General features: G+C 53.4%; 2 protein-coding genes across 2 annotated transcripts in view; one reads left to right on the top strand and one right to left on the bottom strand.

Annotated features, from left to right (window-relative positions):
* Positions 1-57: 57 nt before the first annotated feature.
* Positions 58-9,722, bottom strand: CCDC22 (coiled-coil domain containing 22). Its single transcript, XM_038747966.1, has 17 exons — positions 9,522-9,722; positions 8,453-8,630; positions 7,209-7,341; positions 6,907-7,013; positions 5,227-5,302; positions 4,605-4,777; positions 3,891-4,100; positions 3,677-3,745; positions 3,451-3,570; positions 2,716-2,835; positions 2,519-2,635; positions 2,280-2,381; positions 2,093-2,200; positions 1,855-1,950; positions 1,134-1,193; positions 954-1,028; positions 58-817 (listed from the first exon to the last, which is right to left on the bottom strand). Exons 1-17 carry the CDS (start codon positions 9,569-9,571, stop codon positions 704-706), a joined length of 1,908 nt encoding a protein of 635 aa, XP_038603894.1. The 5' UTR covers positions 9,572-9,722; the 3' UTR covers positions 58-703.
* Positions 9,723-17,350: 7,628 nt separating this feature from the next.
* CACNA1F (calcium voltage-gated channel subunit alpha1 F) overlaps positions 17,351-25,496 on the top strand; it is a 38,847-nt gene continuing 30,701 nt past the window's right edge. Inside the window, exons 1-9 of the mRNA XM_038747722.1 lie at positions 17,351-17,375; positions 17,668-17,926; positions 18,185-18,290; positions 18,709-18,848; positions 20,327-20,469; positions 21,046-21,198; positions 22,096-22,292; positions 24,007-24,110; positions 24,955-25,133. Coding sequence (XP_038603650.1) covers positions 17,351-17,375; positions 17,668-17,926; positions 18,185-18,290; positions 18,709-18,848; positions 20,327-20,469; positions 21,046-21,198; positions 22,096-22,292; positions 24,007-24,110; positions 24,955-25,133 — 1,306 coding nt within the window. The remainder of the gene's footprint in view (positions 17,376-17,667; positions 17,927-18,184; positions 18,291-18,708; positions 18,849-20,326; positions 20,470-21,045; positions 21,199-22,095; positions 22,293-24,006; positions 24,111-24,954; positions 25,134-25,496) is intronic.

Here is a 25,496-nt window from a genome sequence, read left to right as displayed (position 1 = left end):
GCCACCCCCCAAGAGATGAACCCCGTGCTGTGCCCGGCCCCCATGACGCAGCTCGTGTTGCAAAAGGGAACTTGTGATTTATTGGGGGTCGGTGTCCCCCTGAGATAAAGAACTGTCTGACAGCAATAAACTGTGGTTTCCAGGAAACACCCTGGGGATTCCTGTGTTTTGGGGGGGGGAGTACAGTCTGAGTTGGGGGAAGAAAATGGCCAGAAGGAAGAAAGGGATCCAAACGAGTCGCTCTGGGGATGCCTGTGTCTCACGGATAACAAAGCTAGCTTAGCATCCTGGCTAAGCTGTGGCCGGGAGACAGTGAGACAGCGGGGAGGGGAGGTCTGATGGGAGAAGACTGGCTGGGACTCCCTCTGCCCTTCCCTTCCCTGAGGGAAGCAGGGGCTGGCTCAGTACGCTCCCCCCACCTTCTTCTTAACCTCTGAGGAGGTCCTCGGCCCCAAAACAGAGCTGGGAAAGGACAACGAGGGGTTGGGGGGGCTAAACAGCAGGCTGGCTTCAGCACTGCAGCAGCCGACCCCCGGCCCCGAGCCAGGGACAGGTGGGGCCCAGACTGTGCTCGGAAGGAGGAAGGGCGGCCTACTGGGCCCCCGCACTCCGACTCTGTTCCTCCGGTGTCCTCTGTCCACCGAGCAGCCTGCTCTCTGCCAGCTCCAGGCCGGGACCCGGGGGTCCTGCCGCTCCCTCAGCCTCACGTCTCCCGGATCCGGCCCAGGAGCCCCGCGTTCTCGTGACGGATGGCCTTGTAATCCTCCAGAATCTTCTCCAGGTTGCTGAGCGTTTTCTTTCCCGTCTCAGTTTCGATCTGCGAGGGCCAGGAGGTGCAGTTAGGGAAACCCAAGGAAAGGGGAGCCCCAGGCTAGGGGAGTTGCCGCTCCCCGGGGAACAGCTGGTGCCGGTGACCCCGGGCGGCTTTTGGGGGGCGACGCTGGCGCACGCACCTGCTCCTCCAGGTCTCGGATCTCCCTCATAATGGTGCCTGTGTCCTCGATGGTCTGGATGAGCTGGCTGCAGTTCTGAGGGAGGGGCAGGCAGCGACAGCTCAGAGCCAAACGCGGCCTTTTCCATCACGCCCCTGCACTGCCTGCGAAGGGCCCCGTACCCACACCCGCTTTCCTCACCTCATGCAACGCAGCCAGGTACTTGTAAGCTTTTCGGACATCCTCATCCTTCTTGGCATCCTGAGGAGAGGAGGATTCATTCATTCAATCGTATTGATTGAGCGCTTAGTGTGTGCAGAGCACTGTACTAAGGCTTGGGAAGTACAAGTTGGCAACATCTAGAGACGGTCCCTACCCAACAGCGGGCTCACAGTCAAGAAGGGGGAGACAGACAACAAAGTATATTAACAAAACAAAAGAAATAGAATACTAAATATGTACAAGTAAAATCGGGTAGTAAATCTGTACAAACATATATATAGGTGCTGAGGGGAAGGAGGTAGGGCGGGGGGGATGGAGAGGGAGGGAGGAAGGAGGGGGCTCAGTATGGGAAGGCCTCCTGGAGGAGGTGAGCTCTCAGGAGGGCTTTGAAGGGATTCATTCATTCAATCGTATTTATTGAGCGCTTACTGTGTGCAGAGCAGGGGTGGGGCGAGGGCAGAGAGACGGGGGCAGAGCAAGGGCAGAGAGAGGAGCACAAAAGAGCAGAGAGGGAGGGGGCAGAGAAGGGCAGAGAGTGAGGGGCAGAGAAGGGCACAGAGAGAGGGGGGCAGAGAAGGACAGGGGGTGGTGGGGGCATAGGAAGACAGGGGAAGAGAAGGGGGCGGGCGAGCAGCGGAGACAAGGTCAGGATCAGAACATCCCCCTGGCTCTCCCGCCTCTACCCCAATCCAGAGCTGACCTTGAAAACCAGCTCATCTGTCACAGCAAAGGTGCGGTCCAGCTTCCCCGACAGGCTGTTGATTTCTTTCTGCAGTTCTTTGGTGTCCGCGAGGATCTGAACCCCAGGAGACGGGGCGGGGGGAGAGATGAGGACGTGGGTGGGTCTGTTGGGGTGGCGGGAGCGGGAGTCCCGGGGTGGCAGGCCCCAAGAGCTGGGGGGAAAGGGGAGAACACAGCCCGCAGGAAGCCATGGTTACCTTCGTGATCTCCTCTTTCTGCTTGCGGATGTTGCCCACGATCTCTAGGATGCGCTGGGTGTACGCGGAGCGGGACACGTCCTTCGGCAGGTTCTCCAGCTCCATCACCTAGGAGGGGGACCCGCAGGGCCGCTCCATCATCCCGCCCCTCTAGTCCCCCACCCCCAATGGGGCCCTGACTTCTCACCAGCTGCTTGTACAACTCTTCCTTCCGCTTGGCTTCGTCAGCAGCCCCACAGATGCGCTGGTGCAGATCCTTGATCTCCAGGAGCTGGCGGGACGACTCCAGCTGGGTGGGGGGGTAGGGAGGGTGGTGGCGGAAAGGCCTCGGTTAGAGGTCGGGCGGCTCAGACACCCCCTGTGCTTCCCCTCCCAGTGCACGACCTCGGGTCCCTCCCCCCGGGGTCACCCCACCAACTCCAGTACCTCTCTCCGGTCATGCAGCTTCTTGAGCTGCCGATACTCGGCGATGAGAGGCACCCGGTGTTTCTCCCACTGCCCGGCCAGGTTGATGACCCGCTGGGCGCTGTTCTCCACCACCAGCTGCGGACAAAGGAGGGCAAAGCGGGTGGGCGAGGCCGGTCGGGGCCCCTACGCTCCCGCCCCGGGCCCAACCCCCTCACCTGCAGCTTGGCCAGGTTGACTTGGGCATCGGGCAGCAGGTCCACAGCCCGCTTCTTCACCCGCATCAGCTGTTCCCGTTCAGCTGCGCCCAACTGGCTCTCCCGGATCTCGGCCTCTACCTGTTCCCGAAGGCGCCCGGGTCGGATCAGCCCCTCCTCCCGCCCCGTCCCGTCCCTCCGGCTGCCGTCCTGAACCCAGACAGTGCGGGCGCCCGGGCCCGATTCCCCGGCCCAGCCCAGTTCTCCCGCTCGGAAACCACCGGCCACCGTTTTTTCACCTCTCCTCTGTGCTCCCTCCTTCAGCCCTGAACCCAGCCCAGGAGTTCCCTTCCCCGTGGGTTCCAAGCACGTTCTGAAGCTGCCAAGAGGCTTCATCATCATCATCATCATCAATCGTATTTATGGAGCGCTTACTGTGTGCAGAGCACTGTACTAAGCGCTTGGGAAGTACAAGCTGGCAACATATAGAGACAGTCCCTACCCAACAGTGGGCTCACATCATCATCATCATCGATCGTATTTATTGAGCACTTACTGTGTGCAGAGCACTGCACTAAGCGCTTGGGAAGTACAAATTGGCAACATATAGACACAGTCCCTACCCAACAGTGGGCTCACAGTCTAAAAGGGGGAGACAGAGAACAAAACCAAACATACTAACGAAATAAAATAAATAGAATAGATATGTACAAGGCTTGTGGCCGGCCCCCTCCCCGCCAACAGCCCGTGACTTGCCTGGCCAAGACTCAGGTTTAGCTTCTTCATGTGGGCCCCGACCTCCTCGATGGCCCGCCCCAACTGGTCCAGCTGCTGCTGCAGGGCAGCCGCCTCCTCCTCCCGCGCCGCCTGGACGTCCTGGGGGAGAGGGGGGCAGACCAGGGGACGGGGAGGGGGTGAGCGGAGGGGACTGGGGCCAGGCCACGGCGAGGAAAGACAGCCTCAGACCCCCGACTCCACTCACCTGCTCGGAGCGCTTGGACGGCAGGAGGGCATCGGTCACCGGCGCCTGACCAACTGGGGCCTCGGTCTCCTGCGGGGAGAACGGAAGGCAACGGGAAGCTCAGGCCAAGCCCAGGAGCGGCCCTGGGTGGAGCTGGCCTCTCTCCTCCAGTGCTGCTACGGCCCCATCCCGCCTCCCTAGCCCACTTGGGCCAACCCCCCCCCGGCCCCCTCACCTGTCGGAAGGTAAATCTCTCGGCATGAGTGAAGCGGGAACCCTTCCCCGCTGGGATGTGGGGTCCCCCAGCCCTCCAAGAGTGCAGCAGCTCCCCCAGGTCCTGGGCACCGGGGAGGCCCTGCTCCGAGGGGGCCACCCGCCCCCAGCTCTGCCTCAGTTGCTCCACCAACCGTCGCTGCAGCCGCTGTCTCTTCCCCCGCTGGTACTCCTAAAGGAGAAGAAAAATCGCTGCTGCGGGAAGGGCCGGAGGTTCGACCCCTCTCGCGTCCGGCAGGGAAGGAGTCAGAATTGGATTTGTTGCTAAGATGTGGGCAACCCCGACCACCACCCCAGCTCCCTCTCTCTCACGGGAGCGGAAGAAGAAAGACGGCGCGTTCCGGGTAGAACCGAAATACCGAGTGGCTCGTCCCCCTCTCCATCCCCACCATCTTACCTCCTTCCCTTCCCCACAGCACCTGTATATATGTATGTATGTTTGTACATATTTATTACTCTATTTATCCTACTTGTACATATCTATTCTATTTTGTTAGTATGTTTGGTTTTGTTCTCTGTCTCCCCCTTCTAGACTGTGAGCCCGCTGTTGGGTAGGGACCGTCTCTATGTGTTGCCGACTTGGACTTCCCAAGCGCTCAGTACAGTGCTCGGCACACGGTAAGCGCTCAATAAATACGATTGATTGAGTAGCGAAGAGGAGGCCGGCTCCGCTTACCTCCGGGGAGAGACGGGAGGCGAGCCCTGGGCCTTTCCACTCTGCCTCCCACTCCTGCCGGGCACTGAGTTCAGCCGCGTGGGACTCCAGCAGCGAAGCCACCCGCCAAGGCCGCAGGGCGGGCTGGACCGGAGCGGGGGGGAGGAAGCGGCCCCCCTGGAACTCCCGCACCTCTGGAAGACCAAGGAGAGGAGGTCACTAGCTGAACACCCAGGGCCCGTGGAAACCAAGCATCCACCCCACCCTCGGACGGATCCCCACCCCCGACGCTCAGCTCCACTGAAAGGGCACGACAATCTCGGCGCCACGGAGTCCCTCTGGCCGGACGGGCCGCCTCCAAAGCAGGCGAGTCATCCTCATCATCATCATCATCATCATCAATCGTATTTATTGAGCGCTTACTGTGTGCAGAGCACTGGACTAAGCGCTTGGGAAGTACAAACTGGCAACATCGAGAGACAGTCCCTACCCAACAGTGGGCTCACAGTCTAAAAGGGGGAGACAGAGAACAAAACCAAACATACTAACAAAATAAAATAAATAGAACAGATATGTAAATAGAATGGATATGTAATAGATAGAGCTGAACCCGAGGCCATTAAGGCAGCCTCTCTCCGCTGACCTTTCGGGACACCGGTGGCATCGGCATCAGGCAGGACCAGCCGCTGTGCATGAAAACGATCCAGGGGGAGGGAGCCCTGGAGACGGGAAGGTGGGCACGGGATTAAATCAACGGTATTTGCTGAGCGCTTACTATGTCAGAGCACTGTAGTAAGCACCAAGAGTAAAACAGAATTAAATTCTTGCACCTTGCAGGCTAGAGTTTCTCAGTAAGCACCAAGAGTACAATACAACACAATTAAATCCTTGCACCTTGCAGGCTAGAGTTTCTCTCTATGTTGCCAACTTGTACTCCCCAAGCACTTAGTATAGTGCTCTGCACACAGTAAGCGCTCAATAAATATGATTGATTGATTGATTCCCCACAACCAGGGCCCACCAGAAATGGCCTGAGGGCCACGGCCACCCCAACTCTCCCACCAGACATGCTATTCCCGGCCCCGACGGGACGGGAATAGCAGCTATGGCAGCCAGACCAGAGGCTCAATCAATCGATCACAAGACTGTGAGCCCTTTGCAGGACAGGGACTGTGTTCAACTTAGTTGCTTGTATCTACCCCAGCGCTTAGTGCAGTGCCTGGCACATAGTAAGCGCTCAACAAATACCATAATTATTATTATTATTATTTATTGAGCATTTTCTGTGTGCAAAGTGTTTCGGAGAATACAACAGTTAGCAGACACATTCCCTGCCCACAATGAGCAGTATTTGCTGACTACCTACCACATGCAAAGCACTGTGTTAGGCATTTGGGAAAACAGTAGGCAAGATCCCTGCCCTCAAGGGGCTTACAATCGAGCAGGGGAGACAGACACTAGACTGTTGTGGACGGGGAACGACTGCACTCTCCCAAGCTCTTAGGACACTGCTCTGCACCTATTAGGTGCTCAATGAATACCATCACTGATGATGACCCTAAAATACACTCCTGGGCAAAGGAAGCAACGAAGTATAAAGAGATGCACGCAAGCGCTACGGAAGGACCGCCTTGATGGCCCAACTGCTTGGGCGAGACAGAAGGGCTGAGATGGCGGTTGTGGATGGTGCACGGAGGCTGGAGAGATGAGGGATTAAACGGGAAAGGCCTTCTGGAGGAGATGTGATTTCGGAAGGGCTGTGAAGAGGAAGAACTTCCAGCGGTGGGGGTCTGGTGCGGGTGAAGGGGCTCCCCTTGGCCTTCGAAGCCAGCAGGAATAGGCCAAAAGCCACACACCGAACCGACGCCCACCTCCTTCCCAGGCACCTCCCTGACTTCCATTCCTCTCCTACTCTTCCCCAAGGAGTCTGGGATTAACTCAACCCGGCACTCAGGACAGCGTTTCACCCGCCTTTCACCCTTAAATAAATGTTAAAACTACTGACCAACCGCCCGGGCTTGCCTGTGCCCACCTCCCACCCCTCCCCGGCAGTATCAGCAGCGTGGCTCAGTAGGAAGAGCCCGGGCTTTGGAGTCAGAGGTCATGGGTTCGAGTCCCGGCTCCGCCGCATATCCGCCGTGTGACCTTGGGCAAGGCACTTAACTGCTCTGAGCCTCGGTTACCTCAGCTGTAAAACGGGGATCGACTGTGAGCCCCACGTGGGACAACCTGATCAGGCTGTATTCCCCCCACCCGGCGCTTAGAACAGTGGTTTGCACGTAGTAAGCGCTTAACAAATGCCATTATTATTATTATTATCCACCTGTGCCCGCTGAAGGCGGGGGATGCGGCAGGCCGGGGGCACCCACGGCATCGCCAGCTGCTCCTTGATGCGGGAGGCGATGGCCCGGCGCAGGACGGCGGGCTCTCCTGGGAGGGTGAGAAGAGATGTTCAGACCGGGATGTGAGCCGCCCCTTCCCGGGATCGCACCCCCCTCACTCCCTCAGTGAGCCTCCACTCGGTTTCACCGCCATTCCTCCCGCAGCCCCTTTGAGACCCAATCCAGCCCGGCTTCCACCTCACGGGCCGAATCTCCATCCTGCCACGGTGCCCCTGCTTCATACCCGCAGGCTGGTCGGCGTCCTCGGCCGCGTCGCGGGGCAGCCGCTCGGCCAGAAACATGAGCAGGTGGCGGATATCGGGTTCGCTGGAGTACAGGAAGCTCTGGTAGCCCAACTCCCTGGGGTAGCCCAGCTCCTGCCCAAGGCCGGGGGATGGAGTATTCGTTCATTCAATCGTATTTATTGGGCGCTTACTGTGTGCGGAGCACTGTACTAAGCGCTTGGGAAGTCCAAGTTGGCAACATATAGAGACGGTCCCTCCCAGCTCACAGTCTAGAGTATTGGGTCATGCCCCTCCCGTCCCCGACGGAGAAGCAGCGTGGCTCAGTGGAAAGACCCCGGGCTTTGGAGTCAGAGATCATGGGTTCAAATCCCGGCTCTGCCAACTGTCAGCTGTGTGACTTTGGGCAAGTCACCTCACTTCTCTGTGCCTCAGCTACCTCATCTGTGAAATGGGGATTAAAACTGTGAGCCCCCTGTGGGACAACTTGATCACCTTGTAACCTCCCCCAGCGCTCAGAACAGTGCTTTTGCACATAGCAAGCGCTTAACAAATGCCATCATCATCAACCCGCTGCTTGAGAAGCAGCGTGGCTCAGTGGAAAGAGCCCGGGCTTTGGAGTCAGAGGTCATGGGTTCACACCCCGGCTCCGCCAACTGCCAGCTGTGTGACTTTGGGCAAGCTACTTAACTTCTCTGTGCCTCAGTTCTCTCACCTGTAAAATGGGGATGAAGACTGCGAGCCCCATGGGGCAACCAGATCACCTTGCAACCTCCCCAGCGCTTAGAACAGGGCTTTGCACAGAGTAAGCGCTTAATAAATGCCATCATCATTATTATTTAACCCAAGCAGCACCCAACCCTCGTTCATTCAATCAATCAATCGTATTTATTGAGCGCTTACTGTGTGCAGAGCACTGGACTAAGCGCTTGGGAAGTCCAAGTTGGCAACATATAGAGACAGTCCCTACCCAACAGTGGGCTCACAGTCTATTTGAGCGCTTACTGTGTGCAGAGCACTGCACAAGGTGTTTGGGAGAGTACCATACAACAGCAGGCGCGTTCCCTGCCCACTACGAGCTTACAATCTAGAGGGGATCCTCGGCGTGCCAGGGGATGGGCCTCCCCCCCAAGAGGGGCTACTGCAGCCATGGGAACCACGAGGGGCCACGGGTTTGGGGAAGTTGTCCCAGGGTCAAGCGGCCCAGGCTTTGGCCCTGGGTGGGTCGGGGGGTCGGGGCGCTCACCGTGCAAGCCTGGGCCAGCCCCATGCCCATGCGGAAGCGAGCTGACATCCCCGGGGGCAACAGGGGGCTGAAGCCGGAGGCCAGCGAGGGGCTGATGACGCGGAGGCAGCGGACCACGGATTCCACGATGAGCTCTGTGCTGAACTCCCGCAGGGTCTGCACCTCGGCGGGCACTGCCCTGGGGAGGCAACAGGGACCGGGGGTCAAAGGGCAGGAAGTTGGGCGACTGGGGTGGGGCGGGAAGGCACAATCAATCAATCATATTTACTGAGCGCTTACTGTGTGCAGAACACTGTACTAAGCGCTTGGGAAGTCCAAGCTGGCAACATAGAGAGCCGGTCCCTACCCAACCGTGGGCTCACAAGGTTGCCGGCGGCCCCTGGGGGGGCCACCCAGAGGGGTGCTCTGCAATCAATCAATCAATCGTATTTACTGAGCGCTTACTGTGTGCAGAACACTGTACTAAGCGCTTGGGAAGTCCAAGTTGGCAACATGGAGAGCCGGTCCCTACCCAACCGTGGGCTCACAAGGTTGCCGGCGGCCCATGGGGGGGGCCACCCAGAGGGGTGCTCTGCAATCAATCAATCAATTGTATTTACTGAGCGCTTACTGTGTGCAGAGCACTGGACTAAGCGCTTGGGAAGTCCAAGGTGGCAACATATAGGGGACCCCCCCAGCGGGGTGCTCTGCAATCAATCAATCATATTTATTGAGCGCTTACTGTGTGCAGAGCACTGGACTAAGCGCTTGGGAAGTCCAAGTTGGCAACATATAGGGGGCCACCCCAGCGGGGTGCTCTGCAACCAATCAATCGTATTTATTGAGCGCTTACTGTGTGCAGAGCACTGCACTAAGCGCTTGGGAAGTCCAAGTTGGCAACCTAGAGAGACAGTCCCTAGCCAACAGTGGGCTCACAGTCTAGAAGGGGGAGACAACGCAGGAAGCGCTCAATAAATACGACTGATTGATTGATTGAGAGAGGGACTAAGGACCCCCGGGAGGGTGGGGAGGGATGGGGGCAACCCGGGCTATTTGGGGGCCGCAGGGCGAGTGGGGCCCTGGCTCTTACGTGCCAGCCAAGCGCAGGGAGCGGATGAGGATCTTGTCCACCTCCTCCATGGCGGGGGAGTGGCAGTGGGGGGGAGAGATGTCACCTGTCCCCGGGTGGGCGACCACCACAGAGCCCAGAGGTGGGGATGGGGCGCTTCCCCCAGCCCAAGTCACGAGATGATGCTCAGGCCTTGCCCCATCCCTACCCCGCGCGGGGCACGCCGGGATATGGAGTTCGGCCCGCGCGGGGCAGGCTGGGAGTTTCCGAGGGAGCCGAAGTCCCCGCGCGGGGCAGGCTGGGGGATGGAGTCCCGCCGCGGGGCAGGCTGGGAGTCTCCGAGGGGGGCCGAAAGGTCCCGGCGCGGGGCAGGCTGGGGGATGGAGTCCCGGCGCGGGGCAGGCTGGGGGATGGAGTCCCTCCCTCCGGGGCGCGCGCCCCCTGCTGGGCGCGACCCACTGCGGGGAACCGTATTCATTCAGTGCTCTGCGCACAGTAAGCGCTCAATAAATACGATTGATTGATTGATTGATTGATTGATTGATTGAGCGCCTACTGCGTGCAGAGCACTGGACTAGACTGTGAGCCCACTGTTGGGTAGGGACTGTCTCTCTATGTTACCAACTTGGACTTCCCAAGCGCTTAGTACAGTGTTCTGCACACAGTAAGCGCTCAATAAATACGATTGATTGATTGATGGATTGCTCTGCACACAGTAAGCGCTCAATGAATACGATTGATTGATCGATAGGGACTGTCTCTATATATTGCCAACTTGGGCTTCCCAAGTGCTTAGTACGGTGTTCTGCACACAGTAAGCACTCAATAAATACGATTGATTGATTGATTGATTGATTGTGAGCCCCCTGTTGGGTAGAGACCGTCTCTATATGTTGCCAACTTGGACTTCCCAAGCTCTTAGGACTATCAATCAATCAATCAATCGCATTTATTGAGCGCTTACTGTGTGCAGAGCACTGGACTAAGTGCTTGGGAAGTACAAGTTGGACTTGTAGATTTTACAGATTTTACAGATGAGGTGACTGAGGCTAAGCACTTACTATGTGCGAAGCACTGTTTTAAGCCCTGGGGGGGATACAAGGTGATCAGGTTGTCCCACGTGGGGCTCACAGTCTTAATCCCCATTTTACAGATGAGGTAACTGAGGCTAAGCGCTTACTATGTACAAAGCAGTGTTCTAAGCCCTGGAGGGGAATACAAGGTGATTAGGTTGTCCCACATGGGGCTCACAGTCTTAATCCCCATTTTACAGATGAGGTAACTGAGGCTAAGCCTATGTACGAAGCAGTGTTCTAAACCCTGGGGGGGATACAAGGTGATCAGGTTGTCCCACGTGGGGTTTACAGTCTTAATCCCCATTTTACAGATGAGGTAACTGAGGCTAAGCGCTTACTATGCACGAAGCACTGTTTTAAGCCCTGGGGGGGATGCAAGGTGATCAGGTTGTCCCACGTGGGGTTCACAGTCTTAGTCCCCATTTTACAGATGAGGTAACTGAGGCTAAGCGCTTACTATGTACAAAGCAGTGTTCTAAGCCCTGGAGGGGAATACAAGGTGATTAGGTTGTCCCACATGGGGCTCACAGTCTTAATCCCCATTTTACAGATGAGGTAACTGAGGCTAAGCCTATGTACGAAGCAGTGTTCTAAACCCTGGGGGGGATACAAGGTGATCAGGTTGTCCCACGTGGGGTTTACAGTCTTAATCCCTATTTTACAGATGAGGTAACTGAGGCTAAGCGCTTACTATGTATGAAGCACTGTTTTAAGCCCTGGGGGGGATACAAGGTGATCAGGTTGTCCCACGTGGGGTTCACAGTCTTAGTCCCCATTTTACAGATGAGGTAACTGAGGCCCAGAGAAGCAAAGTGACTTGTCCAGGGTCACACAGCAGACAAATGGCAGAGTCAGGATTAGAACCCATGACCTCTGACTCCCAAACCCGGGCTCTTTCCATTGAGTCACACTGCTTCTCTAAGAGGGGCCCTCCCCCAACAACGGGCTCCCGAGCCCGGGGTGCCCGGCGTGGGTAGACAAAGCTCAGCGCAGCATTCCCAATTCTGGGAATTTCCCGCCCCCGAATCCCAGCACCCTCCCTCTCCTGCCTTTCCTTTGCTCTGGGAAAAGAGGAGAACAAATTAAAGGAAATTCAGGATGTCGACAGACTGGTCAGCATGGAGCTGTGTGCACAATTAGAGGCAGGGCCATTCATTCATTCATTCAATCGTATTTATTGAGCGCTTCCTGTGTGCAGAGCACTGTACTAAGCGCTTGGGAAGTCCAAGTTGGCAACATATGGAGATGGTCCCTACCCAACAGTGGGCTCACAGTCTAGAAGACTGGGAGAGCATTGTTGGAGATACCAGCCCTCCCCTTCTCCCCCTTCAACTTCTCCAAGCAGCGAGGCTTAGTGGAAAGAGCCCGGGCTTGGGAGTCGGAGGTTGTGGGTTATAATAATAATAATAGTAATAATAATAATAATAATAATAATAATAATAATAGCATTTATTAAGCGCTTACTCTGTGCCAAGCACTGCTCTAAGCTCTGGGGGAGATACAAGGTAATCATATTGTCCCAAATAGGGCTCGCAGTCATCATCCCCATTTTCATTCATTCATTCATTCAATCGTATTTATTGAGCGCTCACTGTGTGCAGAGCACTGGACTAAGCGCTTGGGAAGTACAAGTTGGCAACATATAGCGACGGTCCCTACCCAACAACGGGCTCACAGTCTAGAAGGGGGAGACAGACGACGAAACAAAACATATTAACAAAATGAAATAAGTAGAATAGTAAATGTGTACAAGTAAAATAAATAGAGTAATAAAAGGTAGGGTAGGGGACTCGACTTGTTAGCTATTTCATAAAGTCAACTCCAGGACATCGAAAACTCAGAAAGGTTGGGTAGGGAATCGACTTAGCTATTTCAGAAAGTCAAATCCGGGACATCAAAAACGCAGAAAAGACTCCTGAAACCCTGAAAGGATTTTTCGATAAGCGGCATCTTTTAACATTTGTTTTGCATTTTACAAATGAGGAAACTGAGGCACAGAGAAGTTAAGTGACTTCCCCAAAGTCACACATCTGATAATTGGCGGACCCAGGATTTGAACCCATGACCTCTGGCTCCGAAGCCCGTGCTCTTTCCACTGAGCCACACTGCCACTTGTCAGCTGTGGGACTTTGGGCAAGTCACTTAACTTCTCTGGGCCTCAGTTCCTTCATCTAGAAAATGGGGATGAAGACTGTGAGCCCCCCCGTGGGACAACCTGATCACCTTGTATCTACCCCAGAGCTTAGAACAGCGCTTGGCACATAGTAAGCGCTTAACAAATACCATTATCATTATTATTACTATAGTGCCCACACCCTGCTCATCTGCCAGAGCAGGGATTAGCATCCTCACCAAGCAGCATGGCGCAGTGGAAAGAGCCCGGGCTTGGGAGTCAGAGGTCATGGGTTCTAATCCTGCCTCTGCCACTTGTCAGCTGGGTGACCTTGGGCAAGTCATTTAAATTCTCTGTGCCTCAGTTACCTCATCTGTAAAATGGGGATGAAGACTGTGAGCCCCCCGTGGGACAACCTTATGACCTTGTATCTACCCCAGCGCTTAGAACAGCACTTGGCACATAGTAAGCGCTTAACAAATGCCATTACCATTATTACTACGGTGCCCACGTCCTGCTCATCTTCCAGAGCAGGGATTAGCGTCAATCAATCAATCAATCAATCATATTTATTAAGCGCTTACTGTGTGCAGAGCACTGTACTAAGCGCTTGGGAAGTACAAGTTGGCAACATATAGAGACAGTCCCTACCCAACAGTGGGCACACAGTCCTCACCAAGCAGCGTGGCTTAGTGGAAAGAGCCTGGGCTTTGGAATCGGGGGTCATGGGTTCAAATTCTGGCTCCGCCACATGTCAGCTGGGTGACTTTGGGCAAGTTTACTCTTTGTACATATTTTTTACTCTATTTATTTATTTATTTATTTATTTGTACATATCTATTCTATTTATTTTATTTTGTTAGTATGTTTGGTTTTGTTCTCTGTCTCCCCCTTTTAGACTGTGAGCCCACTGTTGGGTAGGGACTGTCTCTAGATGTTGCCAATTTGTACTTCCCAAGAGCTTAGTACAGTGCTCTGCACATAGTAAGCGCTCAATAAATACGATTGATGATGATGAAGTCACTTCACTTCTCTGGGCCTCAGTTACCTCATCTGTAAAATGGGGATGAAGACTGTGAGCCCCCCGTGGGACAACCTGATCACCTTGTATCTACCCCAGTGCTCAGAACAGCGCTTGGCACATAGTAAGCGCTTAATAAATGCCATTATCATTATTACTATGGTGCCCACGTCCTGCTCATCTGCCAGAGCAGGGATTAGCGTCCTCACCTTGCTTAATAAATGCTATCATTATTATTATTCTTATTAGTGAGCTAAGTATTTGAGAAAATGAAATACAATAGAATAAGTTGGCGTTCTCTGTCTCCAAGGTGCGGCTTCTCTCTATCTAGAGAAGCAGCGTGGCTCAGTGGAAAGAGCCCGGGCTTTGGAGTCAGGGATCATGGGTTCGAATCCCGGCTCCGCCACATGTCTGCTGTGTGACCTTAGGCAAGTCAACTTCTCAGAGCCTCAGTTCCCTCATCTGTCAAATGGGGATGAAGACTGTGAGCCCCATGTGGGACAACCTGATCACCTTGTATCCCCCCCTCCGCGCTTAGAACAGTGCTTGGCACATAGTAAGCGCTTAACAAATGCCATTATTATTATTATTATTATTATTATTCTCTGGGCCTCAGTTACCTCATCTGTAAAATGGAGGTTAAGACTCTGAGCCCCACATGGGACAACCTGATCACCTTGTAACCTCCACAGTGCTTAGAACAGTGCTTTCCACATAGTAAGCGCTTAATAAATGCCACTATTATTATTATAAGGAGCTTAAGGTCTGAAGGGGAACATGGACATTAAAATAAATTACAGACACATACCTCTCTACATATACATATTGTATATATTTACTATTATATTTATTTTATTTTGTTAATACGTTTTGTTTTGTTGTCTATCTCCCCCTTCTAGACTGTGAGCCCACTGTTGGGTAGGGACTGTCTCTATATGTTGCCAACTTGTACTTCCCAAGCGCTTAGCACAGTGCTCTGCACACAGTAAGCGCTCAATAAATACAATTGAATGAATGAATGAATATATACAGACATCTTTAATTTCTTTATAGAAATAGATATGTCTGTAATTTATTTATAAATTAATATTAATAAATATAATATTTATTATAATTATTTAACACAATTATAAATTATTATAATTGTAATGATTATGATTATTTAATTCATACTATATTTATATGTTATTTAACGTGATATATTTATTTATATTATATGATATAATTATAATATAATTATAGTTATGTAATTATAATTATGATATGTAATATAATATATACTTATATGTTGTTTATGATTAAATGATTATAATATAATTATAGTAATTATTTTAATATTAATAATATGTTGTTAATTATAACTTAATATTTATAAATAAAGTCCCCTTTTAGACTGTGAGCCCACTGTTGGGTAGGGACTGTCTCTATATGTTGCCAACTTGTACTTCCCAAGAGCTTAGTACAGTACTCTGCACATAGTAAGGGCTCAATAAATACGATTGATTGATTGATTTATAGAGATATAGATACATACATAGGTCTGTATTCATATAAGTACTACTGCTGGGGTAGATATCAAGTGTTTAAAGGGTACAGAGCCAAACGATAGGTGATGCGCTGTGAGCCCACTGTTGGGTAGCGACCATCTCTATATGTTGCCAACTTGGACTTCCCAAGCGCTTAGTACAGTGCTCTGCACACAGTTAGCACTCAATAAATACGATTGAATGAATGAATGAAGGATGCAAATGGGAGAGAGAGTAGGGGAAATGAGGGCTTAGTCAGGGAAGGCCTTTGGAGGAGATGTGATTTTAATAAGACTTTGAAATGGGGAGAGTCGTGGTCTGCCATACATAAGAGGGAGGGAGTCCCAGGCCTGAGGGAGGACAAGAACAAGGAGTCCGCGCCAAGATGTGTATCTAGCTTTATTTTTATTTATTCTGGTGACTTGACACCCGTCCACATGGTTTGATTTGTTGTCTGCCTCCCCCTTCTAGACTGTGAGCCCGTTGTTGGGTAGGGACCGTCTGTATATGAGGCCAACTTGTATTTTCCAAGTGCTTAGTACAGTGCTCTGCACACAGTCAGCACTCAATAAATGCGATTGAATGAACGAATGAATGAAAGATAGATGAGATCAACATACAGTGAGTAGGATGGCATTAGAGAAGTGATGGATTGGAACCCGTGACCTCTGACTCCCAAACCTGGGCTCTTTCCACTGGGCCACACTGTCTCCCCCTTTTAGACTATGAGCCCACTGTTGGGTAGGGACCGTCTCTATATGTTGCCAACTTGTACTTCCCAAGCGCTTAGTACAGTGCTCTGCACACAGTAAGCGCTCAATAAATATGGTTGTTTGATTGATTAAGACTGGGAGCCCCCCGGGGGACAACTTGATCACCTTGTAACCTCCCCAGCGCTTAGAACAGTGCTTTGCATGTAGTAAGCGCTTAATAAATGCCATCATTATTATTTCCTCAGCTCCTCCTCCCTATACCTTACCCCCTTCCCCTCCCCACAGCACTTGCATATATTTGTACATAATTATTACTCTATTTTATTAATGATGTGTATCTAGCTATAATTCTATTTATTTTGATGGAATTGACACCTGTCTACCTGTTTTGTTGTCTGTCTCCCCCTTCTAGACTGTGAGCCCATAGTTGGGTAGGGATTGTCTCTATATGTTGCCGACTTGTACTTCCCAAGTGCTTAGTACAGTGCTCTGCGCACAGTAAGCGCTCAATAAATACGATTGAATGAATGAATGTGCGTAGGCTCGGTTGTGGTACAAAGCCAGAGAGATGAGGTAGAAGGGGGCAAGCTGTACCCTTTAAGCACTTGACGTTCACCCCATCCACCAGCACCACAACATGTAAATCTGTATTTTTACACCCTTCCATTTTCCCTCTCTCTAGTTTGTCTGTCTCTCCCTCTAGACTATAAGTTCCTCGTGGGTAAGGATAAAATACAAGGCTATTGTACAGCTTTGTACAATAGGCTGTACAATAGTACAACTCTACTGTATTGTACTCTCCCAAGCTCTGCATTTAGTAAGCGCTCAGTAAATACCACTGATTGTTTAGGTTTCAGATCACTGTTTTTGGAGAGTTGACCCTCCCCTCCAAAGTCCATCAGACAAAGGTTCTTCCAGAGCCAGCCTGGATTCCCCAGGTCTGCAGTCGATAAGCGTTAATCTCCCCAGAGAGCTCCCAAAACCGATTTGTCCCCAACCAACCCAAGGAACGCCCAGGATCGGAGCAGCTCCCCGGCCGTAAGGAGGCAAAGAGCTTCCAGAAGCTAGGAATATCTCCCCGGCCTGGATCTTCCCTCCCAGGCCAGGCCCAGCCATCCTGGACAGCCGAAACATCCATCCCTGAGCCTCTTGGCTTCAGTCAGCTTTCTCCGCCCCCTGCCAGGAGCCCATCGGCCTTAATCCCCAAGCTGTAGAGGACAGGGAGAGGGGGGTGAGAGGGGAGAGCCAAGCAGAGAGGCCGGAGAGCAGACATCTGTGGGGGTGGCTCTCCCAGGCCTACCCTGGGGCTGGATCCAAGAGACCACCAGGGAGAGGCGAACCTGCATCCCCTCCCCTCCACTAAAGGATGCACGCCTAGGGAGCTGACCCCCTTGCCGGAGGATGTCGGAATCCAAAAACGGGAAAGGTGAGAAGGAGCGGAGGCCCCTGGGGGTTTCCTGAGCTCTGCCACTATGTCCCTTCCCAGTCTTTCCAGCCTTCATCCCAACCCCATCCTTCCCCTGCTTGCCGACCCCAAAGTACTCTCGACCCCAGGCCCGCTCCCCAATTGCCCGTGGGGTGAAATTAAGATGTGGAGAGGAGAGGTGGGTTGGCACTGACACGCCTGCCCACCCCCGTGCTGCCCCGTGTCTCACCACCCCCAAAAGGCTCCCTGACGCTCGGGTAGCCCTGATGTGGTGCGTGTCTCCCTGCTGCAGAGGGCTTCCATGAGGCCCCAGAGGAAGGCCCAGTTCAGCCAGTTAACAGACTGAGCCCGGGACCCGAGTGGGGCCTCTCCCTGGAGCCCAGAGCGGGTGGTCCGGACCCCCCCGGCTCAGACACCCCCCGTCGGAGGCTCCAGCACAGCAAGCACAAGAGCCCGGGAGCAGGGGGGACCCAGCGCTCGCCAAGGGCCCTCTTCTGCCTGAGCCTCAACAATCCCCTGAGGCGCTCCTGCATCAGCATTGTAGAGTGGAAGTATCCAGACCGGGGTTCAGGGGAGCAGAGGGGAGGACGGGCAGTTCGGGAATGTGTGGATTTTGGAGTGGGAGCGGAGGCTGGGAGGAGGAGCGAGAACAACCCAGGTGTCCGGGAGCTTTGGGTTGGGAGCTGGGATCTGGGAAGGGGGGCGCTGGGGGCCCTGGGCTGGATTCTTGGGGGGAGGGGGTCACATCAGGGGTGGCCTGACTGCTCTGGCTTGAGGCCTTAACTCCCCACCCTCTCCCCGACTCGAAGACCCTTTGACATTCTCATCCTCGTGACAATCTTTGCCAACTGTGTGGCCCTGGGCGTCTACATCCCCTTCCCTGAGGATGACTCCAACGTGGTCAATCACAATCTGGTGAGAGCATTCCCCCCATTATCCACCCCCCGAATCCTGGCAATGCCCCCCCCCCCCAACAAACACACACATTCACCCTTCTCCTGCTCTGACTCCTCTTGAGCCAGCTCATTAGTGCTAATTTTAGTCCCTCATCTGCTCAGTGTGCAAATCCCACACTCGGAACCTCCCCCCCTCTGCTCAGCCCCCGCTCAGCCTCCACTCGCCTTCGGGTCCGGCCCCACCTCTGGACTCCGGGAGCCCCCGGGGCTGGTCCTCATTCATTCTCAGTCCCAATTCCAGGGACAAGAGGCCCTACACGGAAGCTTATAAACTGGGGTGGACGGAGAGGGGCATCCCTCAGAATCTGGGGGAGAAGAGGCCAAGTTATTGAAGCCTCTGAGGGGTTCCCTCCTTGAGCAGTCTCCCTGGCCTGTAGGAGCAAGTGGAATACGTGTTCCTCATCATCTTCACGGTGGAGACTTGCCTGAAGATCGTAGCCTATGGGCTAGTGCTGCATCCCAGCGCCTACATCCGTAACGGGTGGAACCTACTGGACTTCGTCATCGTCGTGGTCGGGTGAGCACCCCGGGGCCCCGGTTCTGGAAGCCCCACGCTTCGGCCTCAACCCTGATCCCCAAGCCCATCACATCGTTGAACCCTTCTCCTTGGACTTCAACCCCAGATCTCCCCCTACCAAACCCAGACCTGAGACTTCCAGCTCGTTTGCTTTCCTGAAACCCTGATCCCTGATTCCCAGGTGTGGGAGCCCCCTAAGAAGAATTTCCTGAGCACCTAATGTGGGCAGAGCACCATACTAAGTTCTTGGAAGTGTTGTAGAGTTGGTAGATGTGAACCCTGTAAAGGAGTTTACAATATCAGCAGGAGAGAATGACACTGAAATAATTTACAGAGAGGAGTAGAAAGGGAAAGAGGGTCTGTAATGATGACGATGATGGCATTTGTTAAGCGCTTACTATGTGCAAAGCACTGTTCTAAGCGCTGGGGGGGATACAAGGTGAGCAGGTTGTCCCCACGTGGGGCTCACAGTCTTCATCCCCATTTGACAGATGAGGGAATTGAGGCTCAGAGACGTTAAGTGACTTGCCCAAGGTTACACAGCAGACATGTGGTGGAGCCGGAATTCGAACCCATGACCTCTGACTCCAAGGCCTGGGCTCTTTCCACTGAGCCACGCTGCTTCTCTGTACACAAGTTACTTCTTAAGTATTTAAGATATGGGCTTAAGTGGTACAGGAAGGTGTCATATGAACCCTGTAAAGAAGTTTACAATCAGTAGGAGAGAAAGACACAGAAATAATTTACAGAGAGGAGTAGAAAGGGAAAGAGGGTCTGTACACAAGTTACTTCTTAAGTATTTAGAAATAGTACAGTGTACTGTACACTGTACAGTGTGTTGTAATGTACTCTTCTACAGTACAGAAGAGTAGTACAGTGCTCTGCACACAGTAAGCGCTCAATAAATACTATTGAATATTTAAGATATGGGCATAAGTAGTACAGGAAGGTGTTAGTTGTGAGTACACAGGTGATCAATTGATCGATCAGTCAATCATATTTTTTGAGTGCTTATAGAAGTGCCGGAGCGGCAGTTGGGGGGAGATTATCTGCGGAAGACCTGGGAATTAACTAGGAAGGCCCTCCTGGAAGAGATGTGATTTCCGGAGGCTATGAATATGGGGAGAGCAGTGGTGCCTCAGATTTGAAGAAGGAGGAAGTTCCAAGGAGGTGGACAAGAGGTCAGCAGTGGGAGAAAGAAGAATGGGGCTCAGTGAGTAGATTAGTTTGACAGGAAGGAAGAGTGTGAGTTGGGATAAGACAGGAGAAAAGCAAGGATAGGTAGATAGGAGAGAGGTGATCGAGTGCCTTAAATCCAATAGTTAGGAGTTTCTGCTTAATGCAGAGAGGGATGGGTAACCCTTTCTCCCCAGCTCCCAATTCAGCCCCTGGGGATTTCTTTTATTGCCTGCTTTGGAGCCTCAGTTTCCCAGACCCAGTCCCCCTCACCGATCTCACCCCATCCCCCAACTTGGCAGGCTGTTCAGCGTGCTCCTGGAGCAGGCCCCCAGCAAGTCAGGGGACGCCCACCACCCTAGTGGGAAACCCGGGGGCTTCGACGTCAAGGCGCTGAGGGCGTTCCGGGTCCTGCGTCCGTTGCGCCTCGTCTCCGGAGTGCCCAGTGAGTTCCTAAGGCCTGAGACTGGGGGCTGGAGGTGGGCAGGATAAAAATAATAATGTTGTTGGGATTTGTTTACTATGCGCAAAGCACTGTTCTAAGCACTGGGGAGGATACAAGGGATCTGAGGGCAGCCCGGGTCCAAAGCCAAAGGGCGGGTCTTGCTCCCCATTGACCACCTCTCAGAGGCTATGGACCGGCCCAAGTGATAGGGTGGGAATTCACCCCAGGCCCTGAGGGTGGAGGTTGGCACATTTCAGAATTGTGTGGCGTGTGTAGGGAGCCCTAAGGGACTACCAAGCTGGGGCCAGCTGAGAGCAGGGAGGACCTGCCCCTCTCTGCCTTTGATGGGCAGCCCTCTCTCAAGGGCAGCAGTGATGTCCAGGTCACGCTCACAACACCTGGCATTGGGTCCCCCACTGGAGCAGCTCAGGGAGCACCTGAGGGTGGGAGGGTTAATGCTTGGGTGAGGAAAGGACATGTTCCTGGAGGTGGGTGAGGATGATTTCCTCTCCCAGGATCTCTGGGATCGTGCAGGTGACTAACCACTCCCCCCACGCGGCCCTGCCCCCCTCCCAGGCCTGCACATCGTGCTGAACTCCATCATGAAGGCCATGGTGCCTCTGCTGCACATCGCACTCCTCGTGCTCTTTGTCATCATCATCTACGCCATCATCGGCCTCGAGCTCTTCCTCGGCCGCATGCACAAGACCTGCTTCTACGTCGGCTCCGGTACCAGCCTCCGGGCCTGGGCTCAGCGGGGTCCCAGGTGCTCCCTCCCGGAGGGACCACCTCCTCCCAGGAGCCCTAGCCTGTCCAGTAGATCTTGCCCGGGCTTGGGTCAGCATCCAGAACCAGCCCTTAAAATTTAGAGTTCAGGCCGGCCTTGTGCCCCCAACCTAGGACCACATTAAGGCTCCAAGGGGGGGCCGTGGGTGAAGTCTGAAGTAGTGAGAGTCATCACCCTCTCGGAGTGCAGGCTGGGACTGAAGGCTGGTGACATTTCAGGATCTCCTCCGCCTTCCCCGCTCTGAGCACCTCACCGTGGCTCCCCGAGCCCCTTTTTCAATAAGTAGGGAGGGGAGGGAGGGCACAGAATTGCCTCTCCCACACCCCAGCATCCTCTGCTGCCCCGGGCAGCGGCGCAGTAGTGGCAGGTGTGGGGGTGAGTGTCAAACGGCGGGTGGGCCCTGGCTGCCCACTTTGCCCAATGAACAGAGCTGTCCTTCCAACCCTCCCTTCTCCCATCCCAGGAGTCCTATAGAGTGGGAAACTGCAGCAAGGCAACCGGGATGGCTTGGCAAACACTCCTCCCTGAGGAGGAGTCGGGCAGGAGGAAAAGGCAATTCTGCACCCGCCCTCCCCTCCCTACTTATTGAAAAAGGGGCTCGGGGAGCCACGATGAGGTGCTCAGGAGTTGGGCAGGGAGCCTGCTGGACCGGACCTGGGGCCGGGGAGGACCGCGTGCAGTCGGATCAAATATTCTAACCCCAAACCAAGCTTGGGTCAGCTCAAAATCCTGGGAGGGATGGCCACATGGACCAGGGCCGCAGAGACTGAGGTCTTCGGCCCCAGCTACTCGGATCCCTTCCTCTCTCCCCTCCATTTTTCCTTCTCCCTCCCCCTCAGAGCTAGAGGCAGAGGAGGACCCCTCCCCGTGTGCCTTCTCCGGACACGGCCGCCAGTGCACAACCAACAACACCGAGTGCCGGGGGCGCTGGGCCGGACCCAACGAGGGCATCACCAACTTCGACAACTTCTTCTTCGCTATGCTCACTGTGTTTCAGTGCATCACCATGGAGGGCTGGACGGATGTGCTCTACTGGGTAGGTCTGGGTAACTGGATGGTGCCTACACCCGCCTACAGCCTTCCCTCCTGGGCCCTGCCTAAGCCAGCCTCATTCATTCATTCATTCAATCGTATTTACTGAGCACTTACTGTGTGCAGAGCACTGTACTAAGCGCTTGGGAAGGACAAGTTGGCAACATATAGAGACAGTCCCTACCCCACAGCGGGCTCACAGTCTAGAAGGGGGAGACAGACAACAAAACAAAACATGTGGACAGGTGTCAAGTCGTCAGACCAGATAGAATTAAAGCTAAATGCACATCATTAACAAAATAAATAGAATAATAAATATGTACAAGTAAAATAGAGTAATAAATCTGTACAATCATATATACAGGTGCTGTGGGGAGGGGAAGGAGGTAGGGCGGGGGGGATGGAGAGGAGGAGAGGAAAAAGGGGGCTCAGTCTGGGAAGGCCTCCTATCTAGAAGGGGGAGACGGACAACAAAACCAAACGTAGACAGGTGTCAAAACCGTCAGAATAAATAGAATTACATCCCTAGGCACATCATTAATAAAACATAGTAAATATGTACAAGTCAAATAGAGTAATAAATCTGTACAAATATATATACGACAGGCTCACGGCCTAGAAGGGGGGAGACAGACAACAAAACCAAACATGTGGACAGGGGTCAAAACCGTCAGAATAAATAGAATCCTGCCATCCTGCCCAGGTCCTGCTCACGACACCCCCAGATTTCCCCAATCTCTGCCCATCCTGCATCCCGCACCCCTGGGCACTGCCCATGGGATCCTCTTAACCCTCCCTTTGATGTTCCCTTGGATGAATAAGAGAAACATCATGGCTCAGTGGAAAGAGGATGGGCTTTGGACTCAGAGGCCATGGGTTCAAATCCTGGCTCTGCTAATAGTCAGCTGTGTGACTTTGGGCAAGTCATTTCACTTCTCTGAACCTCAGTTCAATCATCTGTAAAATGGGTATTAAGACTGTGAGCCCCACAGGGGACAACTTGATCACCTTGTATGCCCCCCAACGCTTTGCACATAGTAAGCACTTAACAAATGCCATCATTATTATTATTATTATTATGAAGGCCCCAGTTGTGCCAGTCCAGTGTGGGCAGCCTTCTCACCCTGGCACCCTAGCAGCGCCCATTCCCAGTGACTCTGGGCAGGCAATGGCAATCATCCAATCGACTAGTAGTATCTATTGAGCACCTACTGTGTGCACAGCACTGTACTAAGTGTTTGGGGGAGTTCGATTGAGTAAGATCCATTATCTTGATCCTGTGAGGATGGCCTAGTGGATAGAACATGGGGCTGGAAGTCAGAAGGATCTGGGTTCTAATCCGGGGCAAGTCACTTCTCAGATCCCTCATCTGTAAAATGGGGATTAAGACTGTGAGCCCTATGTGGGACAAAGACTGTGTCCAACCCCATCATCTTGTATCTACCCCAGTGCTTTGAACAGTGCCTGGAACATAGTAAGTGTTTAATAAATACCACAATTATTATTATTGTTATTCCAGTCAATTAATCAATCAGTCATATTTACTGAGCACTTACTATGTGTAGAGCACTGTACTAAGTGCTTGGTAGAGTACAATACAACAGAATTAGCAGACACATTCCCTGCTTATGATAAGCTTACGGTCTGGGCAGCTGGGAAGGGGCTTTGAGTCTAGTGGGCCCCCGGGGCCCCTCTGACAGGTGCCCATTCCCTGACAGATGCAGGATGCGATGGGCCATGAACTGCCCTGGATTTACTTCGTCAGCCTTGTCATCTTTGGCTCCTTCTTCGTCCTCAACCTGGTGCTGGGAGTGCTGAGCGGGTAAGAGCAACAGAGGGCCTGGCTTGATCTGGAATCGGGGGCTGTGCTGCTCTGGGAGACACAAGGAAAGAGGTGATGGAAACACACTCCTGCAGGTTCAGCCACAGACTCGGCCCTGGGGATGCCCTGTGTTGGAGGGTGACATACATATTGACTTGGGATTGACCCCGGCTCCAAAGGGACAAGTGACCTCCCACCACCCATAGTACCAGGCAGAGATTCCTGAGGCTGGCTTCCCAGGGGACAGCTTCTGGGGATTAATAAAGCCCTGTGAGACGTCACTAGAAGCAAGACAGAGAGGCAGGACAGAGGAGGAAGTTTGGCTTCGGAGGCTTGTGTGTTTCCCTGAGGGTCCCTGGGAATTTCCCCTAGGAAATTCTGACCCTGGTGATCTGGGGACGGAACAGAGAGCCCATTCGATCAGTGTGTTCCTGAAGCCAAACTAGACGGATGGCCAGGAGGAAAGAGGTGGCCCAATGGAGAGCCAGAAGAGAAGGCAAAATGTTCTGACCCTTTGGAGAAGTGGATTCCCCTGGGCTGGAGGTCGGAGATCAGACTCTTTCACGTATCCCATGACTCTGGACACTATCGGAGGCCAGGCCTGGGCCCCGCTGTGGAAGGTTGTGACGGTGGTGGCAGAGGGCCCCAACCAGAGCAACAGTAAAAATCAGGGGTGAAGACAGAGTCCTCATGAGCCAAGTCTAAAGGGCTCATGGAAGGATACAGCCCCAAGGCCCGAGAGAGAAGCGGGAAGAGGAAATGGAGTCCCGGGGGAGAGAGGAAAGATTCCAAGTAGACAGGAGAAGTGGGGGATTTTTAGGCCTGAATCTGACTCCTCCCTCAGGGAGTTCTCCAAGGAGCGAGAGAAGGCCAAAGCCCGGGGAGACTTCCAGAAGCTGCGGGAGAAACAGCAGATGGAGGAGGACCTGCGGGGCTACCTGGACTGGATTACTCAGGCCGAGGACCTGGAGCCTGAGGATGACCGGCGGGAGGAGGAGGTGGCCAAGGAGAGACATCACCACCGTAAGGCCACAGCCCCCCACCCCCCAACTGTCATCATCATCATCATCACTGTCATCATGAAGCAATATGGCATAATAGAAGGAGCACAGACCTGAGAGTCCGAAGGTCATGGGTTCTAATCCCAGCTCCACCACTTCTCTACTGTGTGACCTTGGGCAAATCACTTCACTTCTCTGGGCCTCAGTTACCTCACCTGCAAAATGGGGATTGAGACTGTGAGCCTCACATGGAAAAGGGACTATGTCCAACTCAATCCGCTTGTATCCACCCCAGTGCTTAGTACAGTGAGCTCTTAACAAATATCATTATTATTATCATCATAGCGATCTTTGACAGGATCTTACTATGGGTGAGACTGTGAGC

Source organism: Tachyglossus aculeatus, chromosome 6, assembly GCF_015852505.1.
Source record: "Tachyglossus aculeatus isolate mTacAcu1 chromosome 6, mTacAcu1.pri, whole genome shotgun sequence".
Taxonomy (NCBI): Eukaryota; Metazoa; Chordata; class Mammalia; order Monotremata; family Tachyglossidae; genus Tachyglossus; species Tachyglossus aculeatus.
The sequence above is the reverse complement of the archived record's forward strand: the minus strand, read 5'-3'. Positions and strand labels throughout refer to the sequence as shown.